This window comes from Siniperca chuatsi, linkage group LG20 (genome assembly GCF_020085105.1).
Source record: "Siniperca chuatsi isolate FFG_IHB_CAS linkage group LG20, ASM2008510v1, whole genome shotgun sequence".
Lineage (NCBI taxonomy): Eukaryota > Metazoa > Chordata > Actinopteri > Centrarchiformes > Sinipercidae > Siniperca > Siniperca chuatsi.
Genome location: NC_058061.1, coordinates 10,201,299 through 10,219,627, shown reverse-complemented (window position 1 = coordinate 10,219,627; position 18,329 = coordinate 10,201,299). Strand labels below are relative to the sequence as shown.

The window sequence follows — 18,329 nt, the reverse complement described above, 5'->3', positions numbered from 1 at the left end:
CCTGCATAGAAACCGGGATGTGTAATGGAGTCACATTACGCCGCAGTGCCGGTGCTGATTTTGGCCGATACCTTCTCTTTCCCCGCTCCTCTGCCCTATGTCGACTCCCCTCCTCCTCAGCAGGTTTCTTGGAGCCGCTCTTGGTCTCTCCTGGAGGAGTATTGGTGTAATAGAGCTGGTTCCTGGCCTCTCCCTGGTGCTGTGGGCTTGTAGCTTGGGCTGGGGAGGCCGGGGGAGTACCGGTGGTGATGGTGGAGTCCGACGCTGAGCTGTTCTGCTGGTGATGTTTGAACCTGAACGAGTCGCTCCTGGCTGGCGGGGTGGGAGGGGTCTGAGCAGATTCAGATATCGAACTCTGGGGCGAGTGCTTGGGCAACTGAGAAAGAGACATGTAGTCCAGTTTCGGGGGCACCTCGGGTCTCCTGAAAGCATTCACATCAAAGATGGACTTCCTCTGTTTGGCTTTTTTATAGATGGAGAGCTGGGCACACTCGGGAATAGAAGCTCCCACTATGACTTTAGGCCATGTGCCTCCGCCGGGCTTCGCTGGTGAACTCTGCACTCGATCCACAGTGGTCTGAGGTGAGCTGCAGTCGGAGAGCACGGGTGTGAAGGTGAAGGGGTGATGGTGGAGCTCCTGCCTCCTGTAGCAGAAGTCTGGGTGGGGCTCTGAGGGACTGTGGGAGGTGGAAAGGGAACGGGAGTGTAGGGAGCTGTTGGAAAAAGGCTTGTGGTGGCAGTGAGCATCGCTGCTGCTGCCCAGAGAGTCACCTGTATCCTTACATGCTTCGTCCCCTCTATCGCCCAGGTCACAGCTGCAAACATCTGTTTGTGTGGAGCAATTGTGCTTGGAGTTCCTGCAGTTCCTGGCGTGGATCTCACAGGACTGGAGCCGGGAGATCTTTTCTGAGTCTCTCAAACTTTCAAATAAACTCTGGCCAGAACAGCTCTGTGGGAGGAACTGTTGCGGAAGAGAGGTAAATAAATACTTATACATATTTTTTTAAGTAACAATAAATGAAAGCATACAAGGATCATCTTTGCGAACAAAACCTCAGTGACTCGCAGTGGGATGTGAAAGTAAAGTTTTATCCCAGTTTGTAAGATAAAGGCTATAAAGATATTCCTCACATTAAAAGTTCTTAGACTTTTCAACAGTAAAATCTACCTTTTGTCTTTAAACATAATTTGTGGCTGTTTTACGAAATTGGAGCCTATACCCATGGTTACTGTAAATTAATCTTCTACATCTAGTTCTAAAGGGCCTTTTTTGGTTGGGTCTACGTCAAAGTGCCTGGGACTAGATCAGTGGCAGTTTCTGTGGTGTGTTGTAGGTCTGAGGACTTCACCTTCATGAGGGAGATGGAGAGAGAGTCGCGGCAGTTCCTCAGCAGAGACTCACATTCAGAGAGCGACTTGTTATCGAGTGCAATTCCATTGATCTGTAGTGAACAAAAACACAAGGTCAGAAAAATTCCAGCCGTCACAACTTGCCTCCAAAGGCAACACAACATACATCCTTATAATAATATACGTGTCATTATGCATGCCAAAGCATGTGTGTGAGAATTACATAGTGCACTGGGAACGTCTGTGTAAATTCCCTGTCTTTAAGTATTCTTAAAGACGACAGCATGCAGAGTGTGCTGTTGATGGACACTAAAATGCGACGTACTGTACATAGGAGATGGAGGAAAAGAATAAAATCTTGGACAAACATTTTGCACTTTCCAAATTTGACACTTGCAGAAGCTATTCAGTGTTGCAGTTTGATTGACATTTATTGACAAACACCTTGTATCATTTCCTGGTAGTGTAAAATGGTAACTTACATAGGTTTCATGTACACTAACTACCAAAACTGTATAGTATGAAGATAAGTACATAGTGTGCACGTCAAAGTATTAGTATATACTTGAGACAAAGCTCCTGTGTGTTCTTTGATTAAACACAATATGCCTGTCGTCAGTAGAGGGCACTAGAGGCCAACGTCTATGCCCAATAGCTGTCTTATGGGATTGGATGTGCATCAACTTTTGTCATGTAATTAAACCAGTTTTGGGGCAGCATACTCACAGCTAACAGTCTATCCCCAACAGTAAGAGCACAGTCTCTGGCAGCTGGACTGCCTGGAGCCAAAGTGGCAACAAACACTCCACTTTCCAGACCTATGCCACTGTCTGAGAGGTAAGACAGAAAAATAATCAGAAATCATTATATAGTGTTAATTGTCTATAAAATATATAATCTATCCATCCATCCATCCATCTATAATAAAAACATAAAATACATGGCTATAAAAAAAATATTATTATCATTATCATCATCATCATCATCATCATCATTACATTTGCAGTACTAAATAACATTAATAACTATTGTACTTTGTGTACTGGAATATCATTAGTTGGCTGTTAACAGCAGCATTTTAATTGTAAAGTTTATTTCTTAATTGGAGCTTGAAGCTGACCTTTGTGTCCAGCCAGGTTTATCTGGATCGGAGTGATGATCCGTCCTCCTAGTGACTTCCTTCTGCGAACCACCAAATTGATCACTCCCTCACCGCTAAGCACCGCTTTGATCACCTGCTTCCTGTCCTTATTGGTCAGGTCCACATCATTAATTTTCAACAACCAATCGTTCACCCTGCACAGAGAGACGAGAGTGATGGTTCAATAAATCGAATCCTCCAAAAGAAAAATAAGGAAACAAATAAAATGTAGGACTGGATATCAAATCTCAATACCGACCAAAACGTGTCTGAAGCACAGAGTATTAAAAAGTGTCAAGAATCTAAAGTGGCACTGAATGTTTGCTCATATCTTCTTTTTTGATCCAATATTTCTTGATCTAAATCAGGAAACCTTTCTAACTTTAGACAATATATTATTTAAGTTAACACATTGCATTGAGCAGTTTGGCACATTTTGTGTCTCATCAGAATCAGAAATACTTTTGTTACAGCAGCTCACTATCACGTCAGAGCACACAGGTATAGAAGTTCTAAGCAATCAGAATATAACACAGGCAAGATAAATTAAGTACAAAGTGGATACAAGTATAAATAAAAATAAGTGTAAAGTACAAAGTGGATTTACCAGTTGATGAAAAGTATGTACGGTATAATAATACAATGTAATAATACAAGTAGTAAGTAATAGTGCATGAACTGTCAAGTTAAGTGTAGCTTATTAAGATGATTATGAGACGGTGGATATTGCACAGCAGTAATAGAAGTACATCGGCACTGATATAGTACATTTTCAAATGGTACCCAGCTCTAATACAATTTGCATTATTTACTGAGGTGGCAAAGCAACGAGACATTTACCTTAATCTTCCTTCAGCAATACTTCCTTTATCCACCTTACTGACAAATATTCCACAATCTCCTGGTAAATAAGGATCATTTACCCCCTCAGCAATATCAAACCCAAGTGCCTTCAAATCCATGTCCTGAATAAGACAAAACATAATTAATTTTGTTACAGTTTGATAGTAAATTAAAATTAAGCTCAGTTTAAATTAATTTACTGAAAATGCATCTAAGAAAATAACATTCGCAGTGGTTCTTACTCTGTGCTTTTCAAATTCTACAACTTCCGTCTCCCACTCCATCGAGTCTGTGTCGATGGCTGAATCATGTGAACTGTGAGCCATTAGCTGACGAAACCTTGCTTCCTTTTCTAACTGGTCCTCCATCTTTTCTCTGCAGGAAACATAAAACGTGTAGCTCTTAAATAAGCACAGTCACCTTTAGAAGTAATCTGAACTTTGCTCAATCAGTGACATAATTCTTCCACTGGGTGGCACAAAAGATCTGGTATGAAAACTACATTCTTGAAGAGGAGCACAGACTCTGACACAAGTATTTAACCTAAAAATAGTGCAGAAGATGGCATAAGCCTGGCAAGAAGTTAAAGTTGGAGGAATGACTCACTTTAGTTCTTTGAGTTCCCGTGCAGCGTCGTTCTTTTGTTTCCTCGTGTCATCCAGACTCCTCAGAGCATCTGCCAGATCACTCACAGCTCTGTCCCTCTCTCGCCTCAGGTTGTCACATAGCGTGCTGACAGATGCACAAAATGTAAACAAATTTATTTTCGTCCAAGTCTTTCTTCAGTAACATACAACATAAATATAGCATATTTCCACAGAACAAACATAGAGGTCTTTTGAACACACTCCTCACCGTATGCTCTCCCTCTCTGCCACTATCTTGTCCCTCTCCTGAAAGGCCCAGTCTCGTCGACACTTGGCTACCTCGGCCTCTTGCAGGGCCTCCTTCAGCTCCTGAGAGATGGCCTCGTACTGCTTCCTCAGCATCTCGATCTCCTTGTTGGCTCGTTCCATGTCCAGAGTGGCAGAGTCTTGTTTCTGGAGGAGTTGAAGGAAATGTAAGATGATGAAGTTCAGTGCAGAACTGTACAAAGGATGTGAGCAGCAAGGCGTTTTTGCTATGGTAGACACTTTTTAAAAAAGGACTTAGCTTGATTTGATCATTTTACAGTTTGTGAGACTTCATACTTTTCCCCCTGCAACAAATATTTTTGCTCCAACACATTTATGAGACACTTGAGGTTGTGTTCATCCCCAAATTAGTACTGTATCAAAATTTCTATGAGACCACAGCACTGGCTCAGCAGGGGTTCTGATGCACAGGCCCTGGCCCAATAAAAAAAACAAACAAACAAAGCACTGAGTTATCCGGCAAAATGTTGAACCTGGCTCAACTTTTGCTGCAACGCAATTCAACATCATCCGGCAACTCATCACATTTGCCAGTCAAATACATGCAAACACACATTCCAGGTGGATTACTTTATAAGATTAAAAGGTGTAATTCTTCTTTTAACCTTGTAATCGTTGCCCACGGTAACTTTGCAGAGAGCAAAATCTTGTCATGTTATTATCAGCGACTGTGCAGTGTGTTGGTGTGTGTTAAGCCTTCAAATGCATTGATGTATTGCTTACATTAAACTGGACTTCCAGGATCGTTTGTAATTCTTTGACTTTTACGTGTAGCAACACATCCACACCAATGAAGCCCCTTTTTACTGTGGTCTGAAGGCTAAATGCTAAAGGATTAGTACATGGTGAGTTTAGAGAAACTTGACTCCAACATGCATTTATTTTAGTATCATGTTTAACCATAAAAACCTAAAATAAATTGCTGCAAACTAAAAAGCAACTTCCGCCCATGATGTCTTGTAAAGGTAGTTTGAGGCGTAACAGGCATAGATTGGATTAGGTAGTGTGGTTTGAAGTGGGTCAGATATAGTATATTAAGTGTACGTCTCACTGAGAGTCTGCTGGTGCTCTCTCTGTCTCTCTCGCTCTAAATAACTGTACAGCAGGGAGACTCAAGTGTGTCAAGTGTAGTGAGAGCATTAATTAAGTCCATAACTAAATGAATTCCATTAGACTTTACTGTACTCTTGTTTGGCTTAACTATCCATTTCTGATGCAGTGCAGTTTTCTTGTGCACTTCAAAGCCAGAGAGCCTTTTCACTGTAATTGCTGGTAATTTCCTAATGCAGGAATCTCAGCACTTTCATTGCAATTTATCTGACAATCACACTGAAACATAGTGTGATGGGTGATACACATGTTTCTCAACTAAATCAATGTGTGGAAACCTGCCAGCTGCTGAAAAAAACATTTACTACGACTATATGAGATGGGATGAAGGGATTATTGTCAGAGGAATAAATCAATCCCTCCACTTGTAACGGTAAATCTCCCGTCTGTCTGGCTACCTGTCTGGCCTGGTAATACTCTCGCAGCAGCTGGTCCCTCTGGATGATGGCCTCTGTCCTCTCCTTGCGGGCCACATCCCTCTCCTCGCGCACCGTCTCAATGTCCTTGCAGGCCTGGCTCAGCTCCTTCTGGGCCTCGGCCTTGTCCTTCACCTCGTGGCAGTATTTCTCCAGCAGCTCGTTCTTTTCGCAGATGGCCCGGTCCCTATCCACCAGTGCTGAGGCCAGCTCCTTCATATCACACAAAAACATGTCAATGTCACAAGTGGATGATAGAGATCAAGAGTGAGTAAAATACTCATAACTTTCAGAATTTTCTGTGTCACCCCGATACATAAAGAGTGTTTGCTTGTTTTTATTTTGAAGTCTAAACCTTTTTGTTTTTTTAAATATGGTTTTATTTTGTATTGTTTCTTCTGTCCTAAAATCTTATCTCATAGAACAAAAAGGTGCCACTAACACAAACTTCCTATTAAGTGAAGAACTGAGAATTTTTTCTCTCTCTCCCTCTCTCTTTAAATAACCGTTAATTTTGAGTTTTCTTTATTGGCTGGGCGACTCTGAACTGTAGCCTTTCCAATACCACATGATTACTTTTTGTGCAGCCTAAAGAAGTTCTGGGTGTTGCCAAAATGAACGATGACAGCAGCTATAACCAGCTTAACTACACGCGATACTTTTTGAAACGCAGATATTATTCAATAAGTCATTCTTCACCAACAGGTTTACTTATATTACTTTCTACACACAGCAAACAGCATGAAAAGTAGCTTTGTAAATTTGAAGCGATGATCATGAATTAAAGGTTTTGCAGGTATCATTCAACAAGTCCACAATCCAAACAGGACTTACTGTTCTCCCAGTTCTTAATATAAAATGTTTAACCTCATTTAATTATTGGACTAAAGGAGCCCATGATTCAGCTGTTACCTGTCGGAGAGCCTCCAGCTCCTCGTTGGCCACCCGTCTCTCTGAAGAAGTGTTCTTCAGCTTCACCTCTGCCATCTCCAGCCCGGACTGAAGCCTGTCCACCTCTTTGATCACTTGGTCCCGCTCGCTCATGATCAGACGGTACTCGTTGATCACAGAGTCCCGCTCCTCCTTGTATTTCTCGCAGTCTTTCACCGCCTTGAGCTGCTGGGTCTTCAACCGTGTGGCCTCTGACTGCAGCCGCTCCATCTCTCGCTGCAGCTCCTTGTTCTGGGCTGCGGCCTTGGACAGTTCTTGCTGCGTGTTGTCAAACCTGTACCACATAGGGAATGTATTGGGGTTTACTGCTCTTTATAGTCACCCTTTGCAGATTAATATTTTTATGTTAAAAACATAACCAAGAAAACCACAGACAGGCATAAACAGTAAGTGACCAAGCTTGCAATCTCAGCATCATAAAAGGAAAAATGTTAAAATGGGAAAGCATCTGCCCATCTGCAAAGTTTCATCTGCCTTGGATTAAGAATGTTTTAATTAAAATGCAAAAAAAAAAAAGAAAGAAAGAAAGAAAAAAAGAACATTTTAAGCACTTTGCAGATTTGACCTTGGCATTAAGCTCAAGTACTGAGTTTGTAGCAAGGTTTGCTGCAACTGCTGTTAATCATTAGATGTTTTACAGCCCCAGAGTCTGTGTGTGCAGCTTCTAGTGCTGCTGGTTTTGTGTGTCCGTGATATTTCCGGCTTTACCTTCTTATAGACGAGGAGTACTGCTGCTGATAGTGGATGGCAGCATCTCTCTGCTTCAGCAACATGTCCAGCTGTTTCTGCAGCCGGTGGTTCTCCTCCTCAGCCTGGTCCAGACGACTCAGGTCTGCGTTGTGACCAGCTGTCTTCTCATTATAGCGCTTCCTCAAAGTCTCGTAGTCACTCTTCATGGACTCCAACTTGTCCACAGCTGTGTCATACAGCTTGTTGAGGACATCTGGTGAACCCTCTCTCATCACCTGGAAATGACATCATTCAGGTGCCTCACTGAATTAGAGGGGTACAATGGGACTGCTCGTTTCATCTATTTATTGTGCATTTAAATACGGACAATAGGGATACTGCCAAACAATGTAATGGGGTGTCTCAGTATAATTATATAAAGTTAAGGGTTGGCCATTCACGATTGCCTTATTCAATTCCATTTACATCTACAATTCAGGTTAGCTTCAATGTAATGTAAATAATGAAGTCTTAAATATAAGTTTTGGCACAGAAAAGTAACTTCATATCTTAAGTAATCAACTAAAGCTTTAGGCCCTCAACTGTCTGCTGAGGTAGCAAGCCAGATTTTGTATAGCTTAGAGCTTTACTTTTATGGACAAACACATAGAGAAATGATGGTGCTTCACTGGTGCTTTTGTTTTCAGAAAGGTTATAACTGCCTGCAACTCTGTTTCTTGGTGGTCTGGATGAAAATATAAAAAAAATAAGAGAAAAGCTTCCTTGTTAAGTTTTAACACAAACAGGGTTTGTTAAGTCTGTTGTGAAAGCTGTCATTTGAACTCGGTTGTGGACCAAACTGCACCGAGACCATTTGAAAGGGTTCCAATCAGACTGTGGTGCAGTTAGTTTGTGGTGTGAATGTAAACTGGACCAACCATAGGATTGTATGACAGTAGTAAACATGTGATATTAGCGTAAATTCATAAGCTAAACTACTATTACATCTACTCAATCCATGTGCTATACCTATAGTGGTTAATATAACCACAACGTCCCCAGTTTGACTTCGGTAGGGGACCTTTGTTGCGTGTCATACCCCCCTCACTCTCCCAAAGTTTCCTGCCTGCTTCTACACTGTCAACTACCGACTAAAGGTAATGCCAGCAACAACAAAAAAATAAAATAAATAATAATAATAATAATAATCCAAGAAACAGGAAGCAATCTATATAATTATGCAATATAATTTGGTAACCATGGTCACACAAGCACGTCAGCACACAAGAGCAGGACCTGATACACTTCACAGATTTTGAAAGTTCCCCATTAAAAAAATTTATATAATCATCATCATCATCAGTGGAAGGTAATGACCACACACCTCCTCCCATAATATTACAGTACAAGACACCTAATTTTTGTACTGATTCTATCAGTCATTATTTGACATGACATCAAATTGCAGTATTAATACTAATACTGCTCACCAATTCACCTACATTTTTTCCCCGTGAAAAATACACCCAAAAAGTGCAGCATGACTTGCTGTCAGTCACCAGAATGTACCTAATTTGGATTTTCTCTCAAAGGTCCATGTAGTGCTGATGGTGGAGCACGAGTCACCAAAACTGTCCAATGAATGAGACGCCTGTCAGTCCATATGATATCATGTCTACACCCATTGTCTGTTTTGTGAACACAAAACAGACTCAAACTTAAAAGCAACAGTGTAACATCTCCAGACCAGGTAAGCAGACCTACCTCTAACCTAAATCCTACATATACCCTTCCAGATATATTCTCTCTTTTTCTAGTAAATTACTATGGAATACAATACAAATTATAGACAGATCCAGAAAGCTAAAGGACAAACCAGGACATGTTTCACACAAGAGAAAGGTATGTCACTATCTAATAACTACACAATAAAGGCAAAGATCGACTTTGACTGACATCACTGAGCTAATTTGATTTCTAATTTGACTGAAACTGAAAATTTGTTTACCTGATGATGACATGAGCTCTGAGGAAAATGAGGCATGTGTTCATGCTATCAAAGAGTCATGTAAGACATTCCCCATGGTCATGTAAGGTATTGCAAACATTTAATGATCAGACCTTCTGACTGCAGTCAGAAAATATGTCAGACGGAGAAACAGCAAAAGACACAGGCTAAGTCATTTGTCTAATATGAAAGAATGTTTTGATCGATGGAGACATGGGAGGACAAGCTTGTCTGACCCCATTTCTCTGAATGATGTCGTCTTGGGAGTAATGGTCACAGAGAGGGAAATACATTGATTTCTGTCTCAAATGTCAAGAACCAAATGATTGAATCTCACGGGCAGTCGGAGATGGGATGAGTGTACCACAGTGTGTACAGACAGCATGCGTTTGTACAGCAGCATTGTGAATGTATATGTATTCTCATATGTAGCTATATAAGCATGATGTGACAGGCCACAGGTACCTGCTGGTGCAGCATCCTCATGTCAGCCACCTCTCTCTGGTCGTCGTCATGCAGCCTCCTCAGCTCCTCACAGGCCTGCTTCACGTGGTTGTGCTCCCTGACCAGCTGGATGTTGTCCTGTCTCACCGCCTCCAGCTCCTCTTTCATCTGGGCATGTTCGCTCGCCAGACGGTTGTGCAGCGTACTGAGGAGATACCACAGCAAGTACCATCAGACCGTGGGCACTGTCAGCCATGTTTAAAATCAGCAATACAGCACTTGTAGCCAAGCAAAAATATGACTATGCCTTATGAGTTACAGACCAACAAATACTCGACTAATGATTATTTAGCATATAATGATTTTTTAAGATGGATTGTTTACTCTAGAGAAAAATACCCATCACAAGTTCCCACAACCCAAAGCAATGTCTTTAAGTTTCTTGTTTGTACGACCAAAAGTTCAAAATAGATATAGATATTAGAGATATTAAATTCACAATGATATAAAACAGCGAATAGCGGCAAATCCTCACATCAGAGAAGCTGCAACCAGAGAATATTTGGCATTTTTGCTTGATAAACTACTTAAGTGATTAACTGATTATGAAAATTGCTGTTGATTACTGTAATTTCCTTTCAATCAACTAATCTTTTCAGTGCTAATCAGAAATAACACTCCACAATTTCTACAAATTATTTTACACTCCCTGGTTCTGTGCAGGTTGCTTATTTTTAGATGTGCTCTACCATGCCAACAACTTTTTATGCTCTGTGTCCTTCTAGTCCAAAGTGGTCATTTAATACTTTATTTCCTACCTTAAATAAAAATCAAACCAAATAAATACAGAAAAAAAATAAACACAGGCTACAACTGTAGACAAGTTCAAGTTCACTCTGGGTTTCAAGGGAGCTCTGTAGTATAAAAGCACTCTCTCATGCACCAAGATATGCAGTACTTAGGTACTGTGGAATAAAATAATTACAAGGTAATACTTTGAGTATTGTTTCAATAAGTATTCATGCCACTTCAGAGATGCTAATTAGTTTTATGCCAATGTTAATAATAAAAAAGCCTCCTTTGAAATACTGCTTAACTGGTAACAGTACAAACAGGAATTACTACGAGGACCAATAAAATCCTCCATGATTACTATGTGCTAATGCTAGCCTACGTGTTAAGTGACTTATTGATCTTAGTACAAAATGATTTACCATTCACAGAGGAGGATGTTTAGTGTGAATGGATAAGTGTAGAGGCAGACAGAACAGTAATAAATAAAGACTTTCTCTGATGTGCAAACAGGGTTCAGAAGGAGAGGCTTAAACATGGCAATAATCCTTCATCTGTCTGTTTGCATTGGGGCCAGATGTTGGTTCCCTACACTTTGGGGACAGTATGGCAGCACTGAATCACACAAATGGACCAGCCTCCCCTTCTCATCAGCCCGGCACAGCTTATTTCACGGGACAACAAATGCTCTGTTCATAGCATTATCCTCATGGCACAGATGCCGTGCGATGCATACAGGGATCAGATGATGATGATTACATAGCACGCTTTGGCATGAACTCTTCAAGGGCATTACTTATGGAGAAGTAATTCAGTCTCTGCTCCAACCTTTGGTCTGAAAAGACAACTCTGGATTTATGCTGCTAAGACGACAATAAAAACAGTCTTTTTTTAAAAGATGAAATTAAATTGATGAAGGGCTGCAAGGATTTTTTCAAGGCTTAACTCATCCACTTTTGGACTGCTATAAAGGCTTCATCCCTATTACTCTCGCAAAAGAAAAATCTGTTCTATGCAATCTGCTGTGAATATGTCAGAGGAAGAACTGAATACCAGCTAAAACCCTGCAGGCTGAGCGCGAATGCATAGAGCACAAATGTGCCGGCTGTTAAAAAATTTACAAAAAAGGCCCTGTAGTAGGCTTTCCACTCACTGGTAGAAGTCTGCTTTCTTCACAGCCTCCTCGCACCTCTTCAGGGTGGTGCTGTGCTGGTTCTGCAGGGATTGCAGGTCTGCCATCGCCTTAATGCACTGCAGCTTCAGACGCTCATAGTCATGACCTGCTTTTGAGTTTGGTCTACTTCACAAAGAGGGAAGAAGGAAGACAAAATTGTGATGCATCAAAATCAAGTTTTTAGACGCCACATGGGATGATGAGACAGGCAAGAGCGAGATAAACATCATACAAACTTTGAACACAGGGGAAGAGAAGCATTATTAAAATTGTATGCTTACCCCTTGTTTTACAGAGCTGAGCATATTTGAAAACAATTTTGCGTCACGTAAGACTTAAGCTCACTTGTTTTTAGGTTGCTTTTAAAAAGCTGAACAAGGCAAAATGCCTCTATTCACCAAGTGCAGGTATTCACGGGGTCACTGCCATTTTCTGTAAATGTTTGTTTTGGAAAACAGGCACTTACGTGCATGAGATCAGAACAGTACCTGCAGTCATCAAAGGTGGTTCCGGGCGAAGAGAGAGCTAGACGTTTACGTAGTTCGTCCCTCTCGCGGGTCACATGTCTGAGCTGGAACAGAACCGTCTCAATCTTCTCGTTCACCTGGTGGCTGTCCATGTGGGCGGGCGGAGGGGAGGAGGCTTGACCGGGCGTACCTGTGTGAGTCAGCATGTCACTGGTGGCATGTGCTGTTCACAAAGCTCAAATGATGGGGGTATTACTGCAGCTCCATCGGTTTCTTTAAAATGCTCACCCAAGCTAATAGACTGAAGTGTATAAAGGACATGTGCTTTCACAAAACTCTAATCCAAGTTGTTGTTGTTTTTTGGTTTTATTTAACTTTTCCTGAAAACTTGCAGACTAGAAAGACACAGACAAAAGATCAGTGTGCTCACAAGGCTCAAAAGTCTCAGACTGAACTTACTTGGTCTAAATATTAACCAATGATAAGGAAGGGCTCTTTGTTGCAGCTACTGGACCAAAAATATACACATTCATTTACAGTTTGTTATGAGAAAACACCTTAACATTTTAATCATTGCTCACATTTGGGCGGCCAAAATCAGTTTAATATTCTACTTAATTGTCTATCTTCCTCATTGTTGTACTCATTAACCTCAGTACTTGTGAATATATCACACAGAAATCCCCCACTGATGCAAATCAAAGTTTCCCTTTCATTGGCATGGACCAGTCAAATCCTCTCTCCCTCAGATAATGACTAAATGAAGCAGGTCTGTGTGTGTGTGTGTGTGTGTGTGTGTGTGTGTGTGTGTGTGTGTGTGTGTGTGTGTGTGTGTGTGTGTGTTTGGGGGTAGAGGGTATCCTTCTCACATCTGTGTAATCACTTGCATGTGCTCAGAGTCTGAACAGGCATTAACCAATGACTATTATTTTAGCCAATATTATCTGCAGAGTATTCTAAGGTTGGTTCCTTTGAATATACTCAGTGTGTTTTCCATGAAGATAATTTTTTTGACATTTCTACACCTGAACACCACCATGAGCGCCACACTCACCTAAGCTGCTGAGAGAGCTGCTGCTTTCTGAGTCCGACGGCATGGTGGACAAGATGCTGTAAGTGGAACCTGCGAGGCGAACAAAACATTAAAGTCAGCTGTGAGTGTACTCGACCATGTCTGCATTATAGTAAGATGACTATCACCAGCATTGTATGGTACATCAAGCCTCTGTGACTTAGGTTACATTCAGGGGCCTTTACTGAGAAAAGGCCAGCTGGAGGCATAATAAGGTGGGACTTTCCCCAACTTGGGATGATGGGCCTGTGGGCTGACAGCAGAGTGTGGCTAATTATCAGTTGGGCAGGGAGCTTGAATACTGACTAGCCAGGGCCCCAAAGAGGCTGCAGCCTCAGAGCTTCTCCTTTTATCTCCTCTGACAACATCACACAGCCCCCACGTGAAAGCCCCTTCTTTTATAGCCTAGAGTGATTCATAATTAACTGTACAGAAAGGAAGCCTCAGTACAACACTGTAACTATTATGGAGAAGATTGTGTTATTTAGAAAAGCAGCAAAAAAGTAATTCTTAAAAAGAATCTGAAAGCCTGAAACTAAGAATTGTTTTCATCAATGGTAAAACTATTGATTATTTTTTAAATTAATCAATTAAAGAATTTTTGTGCTTATAGTCATAATTACAATCATAATTACCTAAACTCAAGGATGATTACATCAAATTTGTTTTGTCGGACCAACATATGGATAGACCAGTTTTTTTTTGTTTTTTTTAATCGATTCATCATTTCAGCTCCAAAACAGTGTCACTTTTGCACAGTTTGTTCACTGGAGAGAACTGACAGGCTTATTCTTCAACTGCAAAATGTTCCACTCAGGACATATCATGGTCACAATTAAAAAAGATCCCTATCAAAATATTTATGTTAATTACTCATGTAAAAACCTAAATAAAAAATTTTAAAAAATTGACGAATGTATCGTTAACAGATTTATTAAAGTCTCAAACATCGATATCGGCCTCAAATATCCAGAATCGATTGTTTGCTATAGTTTGAAATTTGTGTTTTGAAAAAAACACAATTTCCCAGAGCCCAAGCTGTAGTCTTGTCAATGTTTGGCACGTCTGATTGACAAACAATTCACAGATTGTCAAAATTGTTGTCTATTAATGTTTTGTTGGCTGAACTGCTTTGACACTACTCCCGACTGTTTACTCTTGTCATCAAATGTGAATCTGAATTTTTTTTTTTTTTTTTTTATAAAAATGGTGCTTAAAATGTTTAACAGACTGCACAAGTCTTGATCAAATAGCCAGCAGTGCACATTTACTGAGATCTAACTTGGCCGTGGGATGAGCAGCTTATAGTTCAGTTAAATCAGCAACTTCCACCGCTGATGTAAAGTCTAGCGCTCGACTTGGAGCAGGAGCATGACAAACGATTCTATTTACCCACGTCTCAGTTCTCTAAATCAATCCCTGGCTGGCTGAGTTCCCACTAGCTAAAGGAGACTATGAGTTTGATTAAGACTGGAAGGAGCCCAGCTAACATGGCTCACCCCTCTTTTCCCAGCAAAGGACTGAAAGAAAAAAAAAAAGACTGATGTGCCTCAGGAACCGTGGCATCCCATGGATCAAGCTCTCTTTGTTCTCGCTCTAGCTTAAGTTTCCCATGACTCTGTTTGAGCAGAGAGTGTCTCAATGGGAAAGGTTCACTGTGTCATAGCTCACTCACTTTTCTGCTTCGTGGAAGTCATGTGACCTGGACCTCGCTGCGGGTCTGACCCTCACCACTCAAGTATCTCATTTAGGTTGATCTCTTTTCTAAAGTCACAGCAACTTGGTGCACTATGTTAAAACGTTTCTCTCAAAGCTGAAGGAACACAGGAACACCAACACTGAGTGCTGTTAAGATCACATCTGGTACTCTGCTGCACTGATAATGAATAAGAAACTCCGTCTTTTCCATGAAAATGGGCTTATGCTCTCAGGTCTGACCGCTTTTTATACTGTACTAAACTGTATATTGTATTAAAATGTGACCTCATGTGACATCACTTGAGGCAATTAACCAGATTTCACGCAGCTAGTGCCACCAGCAGGTTGACATTTGTGGTTCAGAGTGAAACGTCTCAACAACAATTCAAAGTCGCTAGCATGTCTGTAGACTCTTAGTCTTGTTTTCTTAATTTCTTATAAAGAAATACGCTTTGAAATCTACAACTATTTAAAGCCTAATGAAGCTCAATCATGGGTATGAAATAAAAAAAAAAAATAAAAAAAATTGATTCTGCAATAAAATGCTTGTTGCATTTAACTAGTGTTTTTTGTAATAACTAATGTCCACTGGAAAAAAAGTGGTGGATACTCGAATGGAAATTATAAAGAAAGCCTTTTACTCTCCTGCTACCTAACATCCAGTCTTATTTTGCAGTGGCACAGCCAAGTGAACACACCAGCCGCAGTACACACCCTTCTGATATGCTGCCATCATGTTATTGTTCTACAACAAAAAGGTTATAACAATCTGTAAACAAAAGCTCTCTACTGTCAAGCCCTGAAGTTATGGTTATATAAAACTATAGAATATCTTTGTTTATTAAAAAACAAAACAAATAAGCCCTCGGGGATACACACATTTTAAAAAGTACCTTATAGGCATACATCATATTCACATCACATAGTGAAATTCTTGCAGCTCAGTGATCATTTCAATAGACTACTTTTAGCATCTCTGTTGCTGACATTTGAGTTCCTGCTGGGGTTAACTGACAAAGCTCTCTCGTTAACCTTGTTTTGATTTCAAAGATGATCTAGCTCTCTGACCCTCTGGGATTGTGGGTGACTGAGAAGTAGCTAGATCAGGCTGCTGACGGTGCATATCATTTAAAAAAAAAGGTTGTAACAAGCTACTGTTTTCTTGGGGAAAGGCCCTTTTTTTGGCTGTGCAGTGGAGGAACCTGTCTGCCCAGTAGCAAAAAGCAGCTAAGCCCATTTGTGTCCCGTGTGACTACCAACAGGGAGCTGCAGACCACACCAGGCTACTAAGACCAGCCCAGGACATGTTCATGTACAAACCTCTTCAGCAGCAGAAAGCCTATCAGTACTCAGTGTTAGACTCTGTGTATGATTGTGAAATTCAGTGCAAAAATGAAAAAGCTTAGAAAAATAGACTCACTCACTCACTCTGCAGCTTCAGATCTCTTATAAATAATGAGGACATAATAAATGCATAATTAACACCTCACCATTCAGCTCACTGAGTATGACACGATAGCTGAGAGTGAACAAAGTAACTAGCAATGCAAACATTGCTTTTGAAATACAAGGTGCAGTAGAGGTGCTGAGCAAGGACCGTGTACCAGTGAGCATGCTGAATATTACATATATAGACTACATATGAGTTTAGTGCTCGAAGTGATAGTGACAAGTTTTGGGACATAAATCATGACCGGTTTGGCTAAATTTGATGACACATTTATAAGAATCATAAAAACGGCAGGAGTATTTCTGTAGCTTTAGGATTTAGCTGTGAGGAAGAAAAACATACTGTATTTAGAATGATCACTGAGTGGGGAAAGGTGGCATTTTTTATGAGCAAACTGGACAAAATGAAACTCATATTACACTGAATGAACTGCACAGAGGAGTAAATACATGCCAAAAGAATTCACACAGGAGGCTGATATATGTGCCATCTTATCACTGTGTCATCTACAAGATGTTTGTTTTTATGTTAAGAAACTAAATCCAGCAGATTAGATCTGGGTGAAATAATAAAAAGGCACAAAGGTGGAATTTGTGGTATCAATGTGTAATATAGTTATTCCTCAGTTCACCATTAAAAGTGATGGTACACAATACAGTGTAAACTCAAAAGAAAAACTTTTATGTTAAAGAATAAGAATTTAATGCATAGCTTGTTGATCTCTGGATAAAAAGGCTAAAATTGATGATCCACTTAAAACTGACAACACTTCTGATGATCAATTAATCGTTTAAATCATTTATTGAGCAAAAATGCCAAACATTTGCTGATGTCAGTTTCTCAAATGTGAGGATTTGTTGCTTTTCTCTGTTCTGTTGTAAACTGATTATCTCAGGATTTTAGACTGTTGTTCGGACAAAACAGGACATCAGAGCTGAAACATTAGTCAAATTAATAAATCAACAGAAAATGAATCAGAAACTATTTTCATAAAATCAATTTAATCGCTTAAGTCATTTTTCAAGCAAACATGCCAAACACTCCCTAGTCCAGCTTCTCAATTCTCTGCCTTATTTGATAGTAAACTGAATATCTTTGGGTTTTGGACAGTTGGTTGGACAAAAGAAGCAATTTGAAAAAGTCACTTTGGGATATTATGATTTCCTGACATTTCATAGACCAAACTATTAAATAGAGACCAGCCGGCTAATCAGTAATGAAAACAATCATTAGTTTCAGCCCTACAAGCAATTTGAAAACATCAACTTGGGCTCTGGGATTTGTGATGGGCATTTTTCAGTATTTTCTGACATTTTATAGCCCAAACAGTTATTCAATTAATAAAAGTCATTTACAGATTCATTGACAATGAAAATAATTGTTAGTTGAAGTTGACATCTTTCATTCTCCAATCCACTGAGTGCATTAACACATTTAATTCTTCACTCATTCATTTGACTTTGACAGTGGGTTATTGATTCACACACACACACACACACACACACACACACACACACACACACACACACACACACAGCTTCAGGCAGCCCTGCTGTCACTACATTGATTGTTTGAGTCGTTTTAGGTCCATTAAAAACTTTCACAAAAGGCTGGCAGGCTGTACTTTTAGTGGCATGGCAAAGGAAACAAGCACAGTAGTGTAAGAGTAAATAAGCATCAGGTCACATGATTGTGTAGCACTCTCTCTCTCTTTTTATTCTTGCCCAAAGGAAAAGTCATGCCCTTCATCAAGTTGTCATATGTCAATACCCCTAATGCTCAGGGAAGGGTCAAAAACATGTTGGATCATAACCAAAATAAAGAACACTT

General features: G+C 40.3%; 1 protein-coding gene across 3 annotated transcripts in view; it reads right to left on the bottom strand.

The window, feature by feature from the left end:
- LOC122867221 (disks large homolog 5-like) overlaps positions 1-18,329 on the bottom strand; it is a 33,033-nt gene that overhangs the window by 13,776 nt on the left and 928 nt on the right. Inside the window, exons 2-16 of one of the 3 annotated variants that reach the window (XM_044177711.1) lie at positions 13,334-13,402; positions 12,301-12,469; positions 11,792-11,938; positions 9,868-10,051; positions 7,434-7,690; positions 6,687-6,999; positions 5,757-5,987; positions 4,190-4,374; positions 3,941-4,066; positions 3,577-3,709; positions 3,332-3,456; positions 2,471-2,646; positions 2,077-2,180; positions 1,350-1,442; positions 2-961 (exon numbers count right to left, since the gene is read on the bottom strand). In XM_044177711.1, coding sequence (XP_044033646.1) covers positions 2-961; positions 1,350-1,442; positions 2,077-2,180; positions 2,471-2,646; positions 3,332-3,456; positions 3,577-3,709; positions 3,941-4,066; positions 4,190-4,374; positions 5,757-5,987; positions 6,687-6,999; positions 7,434-7,690; positions 9,868-10,051; positions 11,792-11,938; positions 12,301-12,469; positions 13,334-13,402 — 3,272 coding nt within the window. The remainder of the gene's footprint in view (position 1; positions 962-1,349; positions 1,443-2,076; positions 2,181-2,470; positions 2,647-3,331; positions 3,457-3,576; positions 3,710-3,940; positions 4,067-4,189; positions 4,375-5,756; positions 5,988-6,686; positions 7,000-7,433; positions 7,691-9,867; positions 10,052-11,791; positions 11,939-12,300; positions 12,470-13,333; positions 13,403-18,329) is intronic. The other 2 variants (XM_044177712.1, XM_044177713.1) reach the window with 2 other exon arrangements.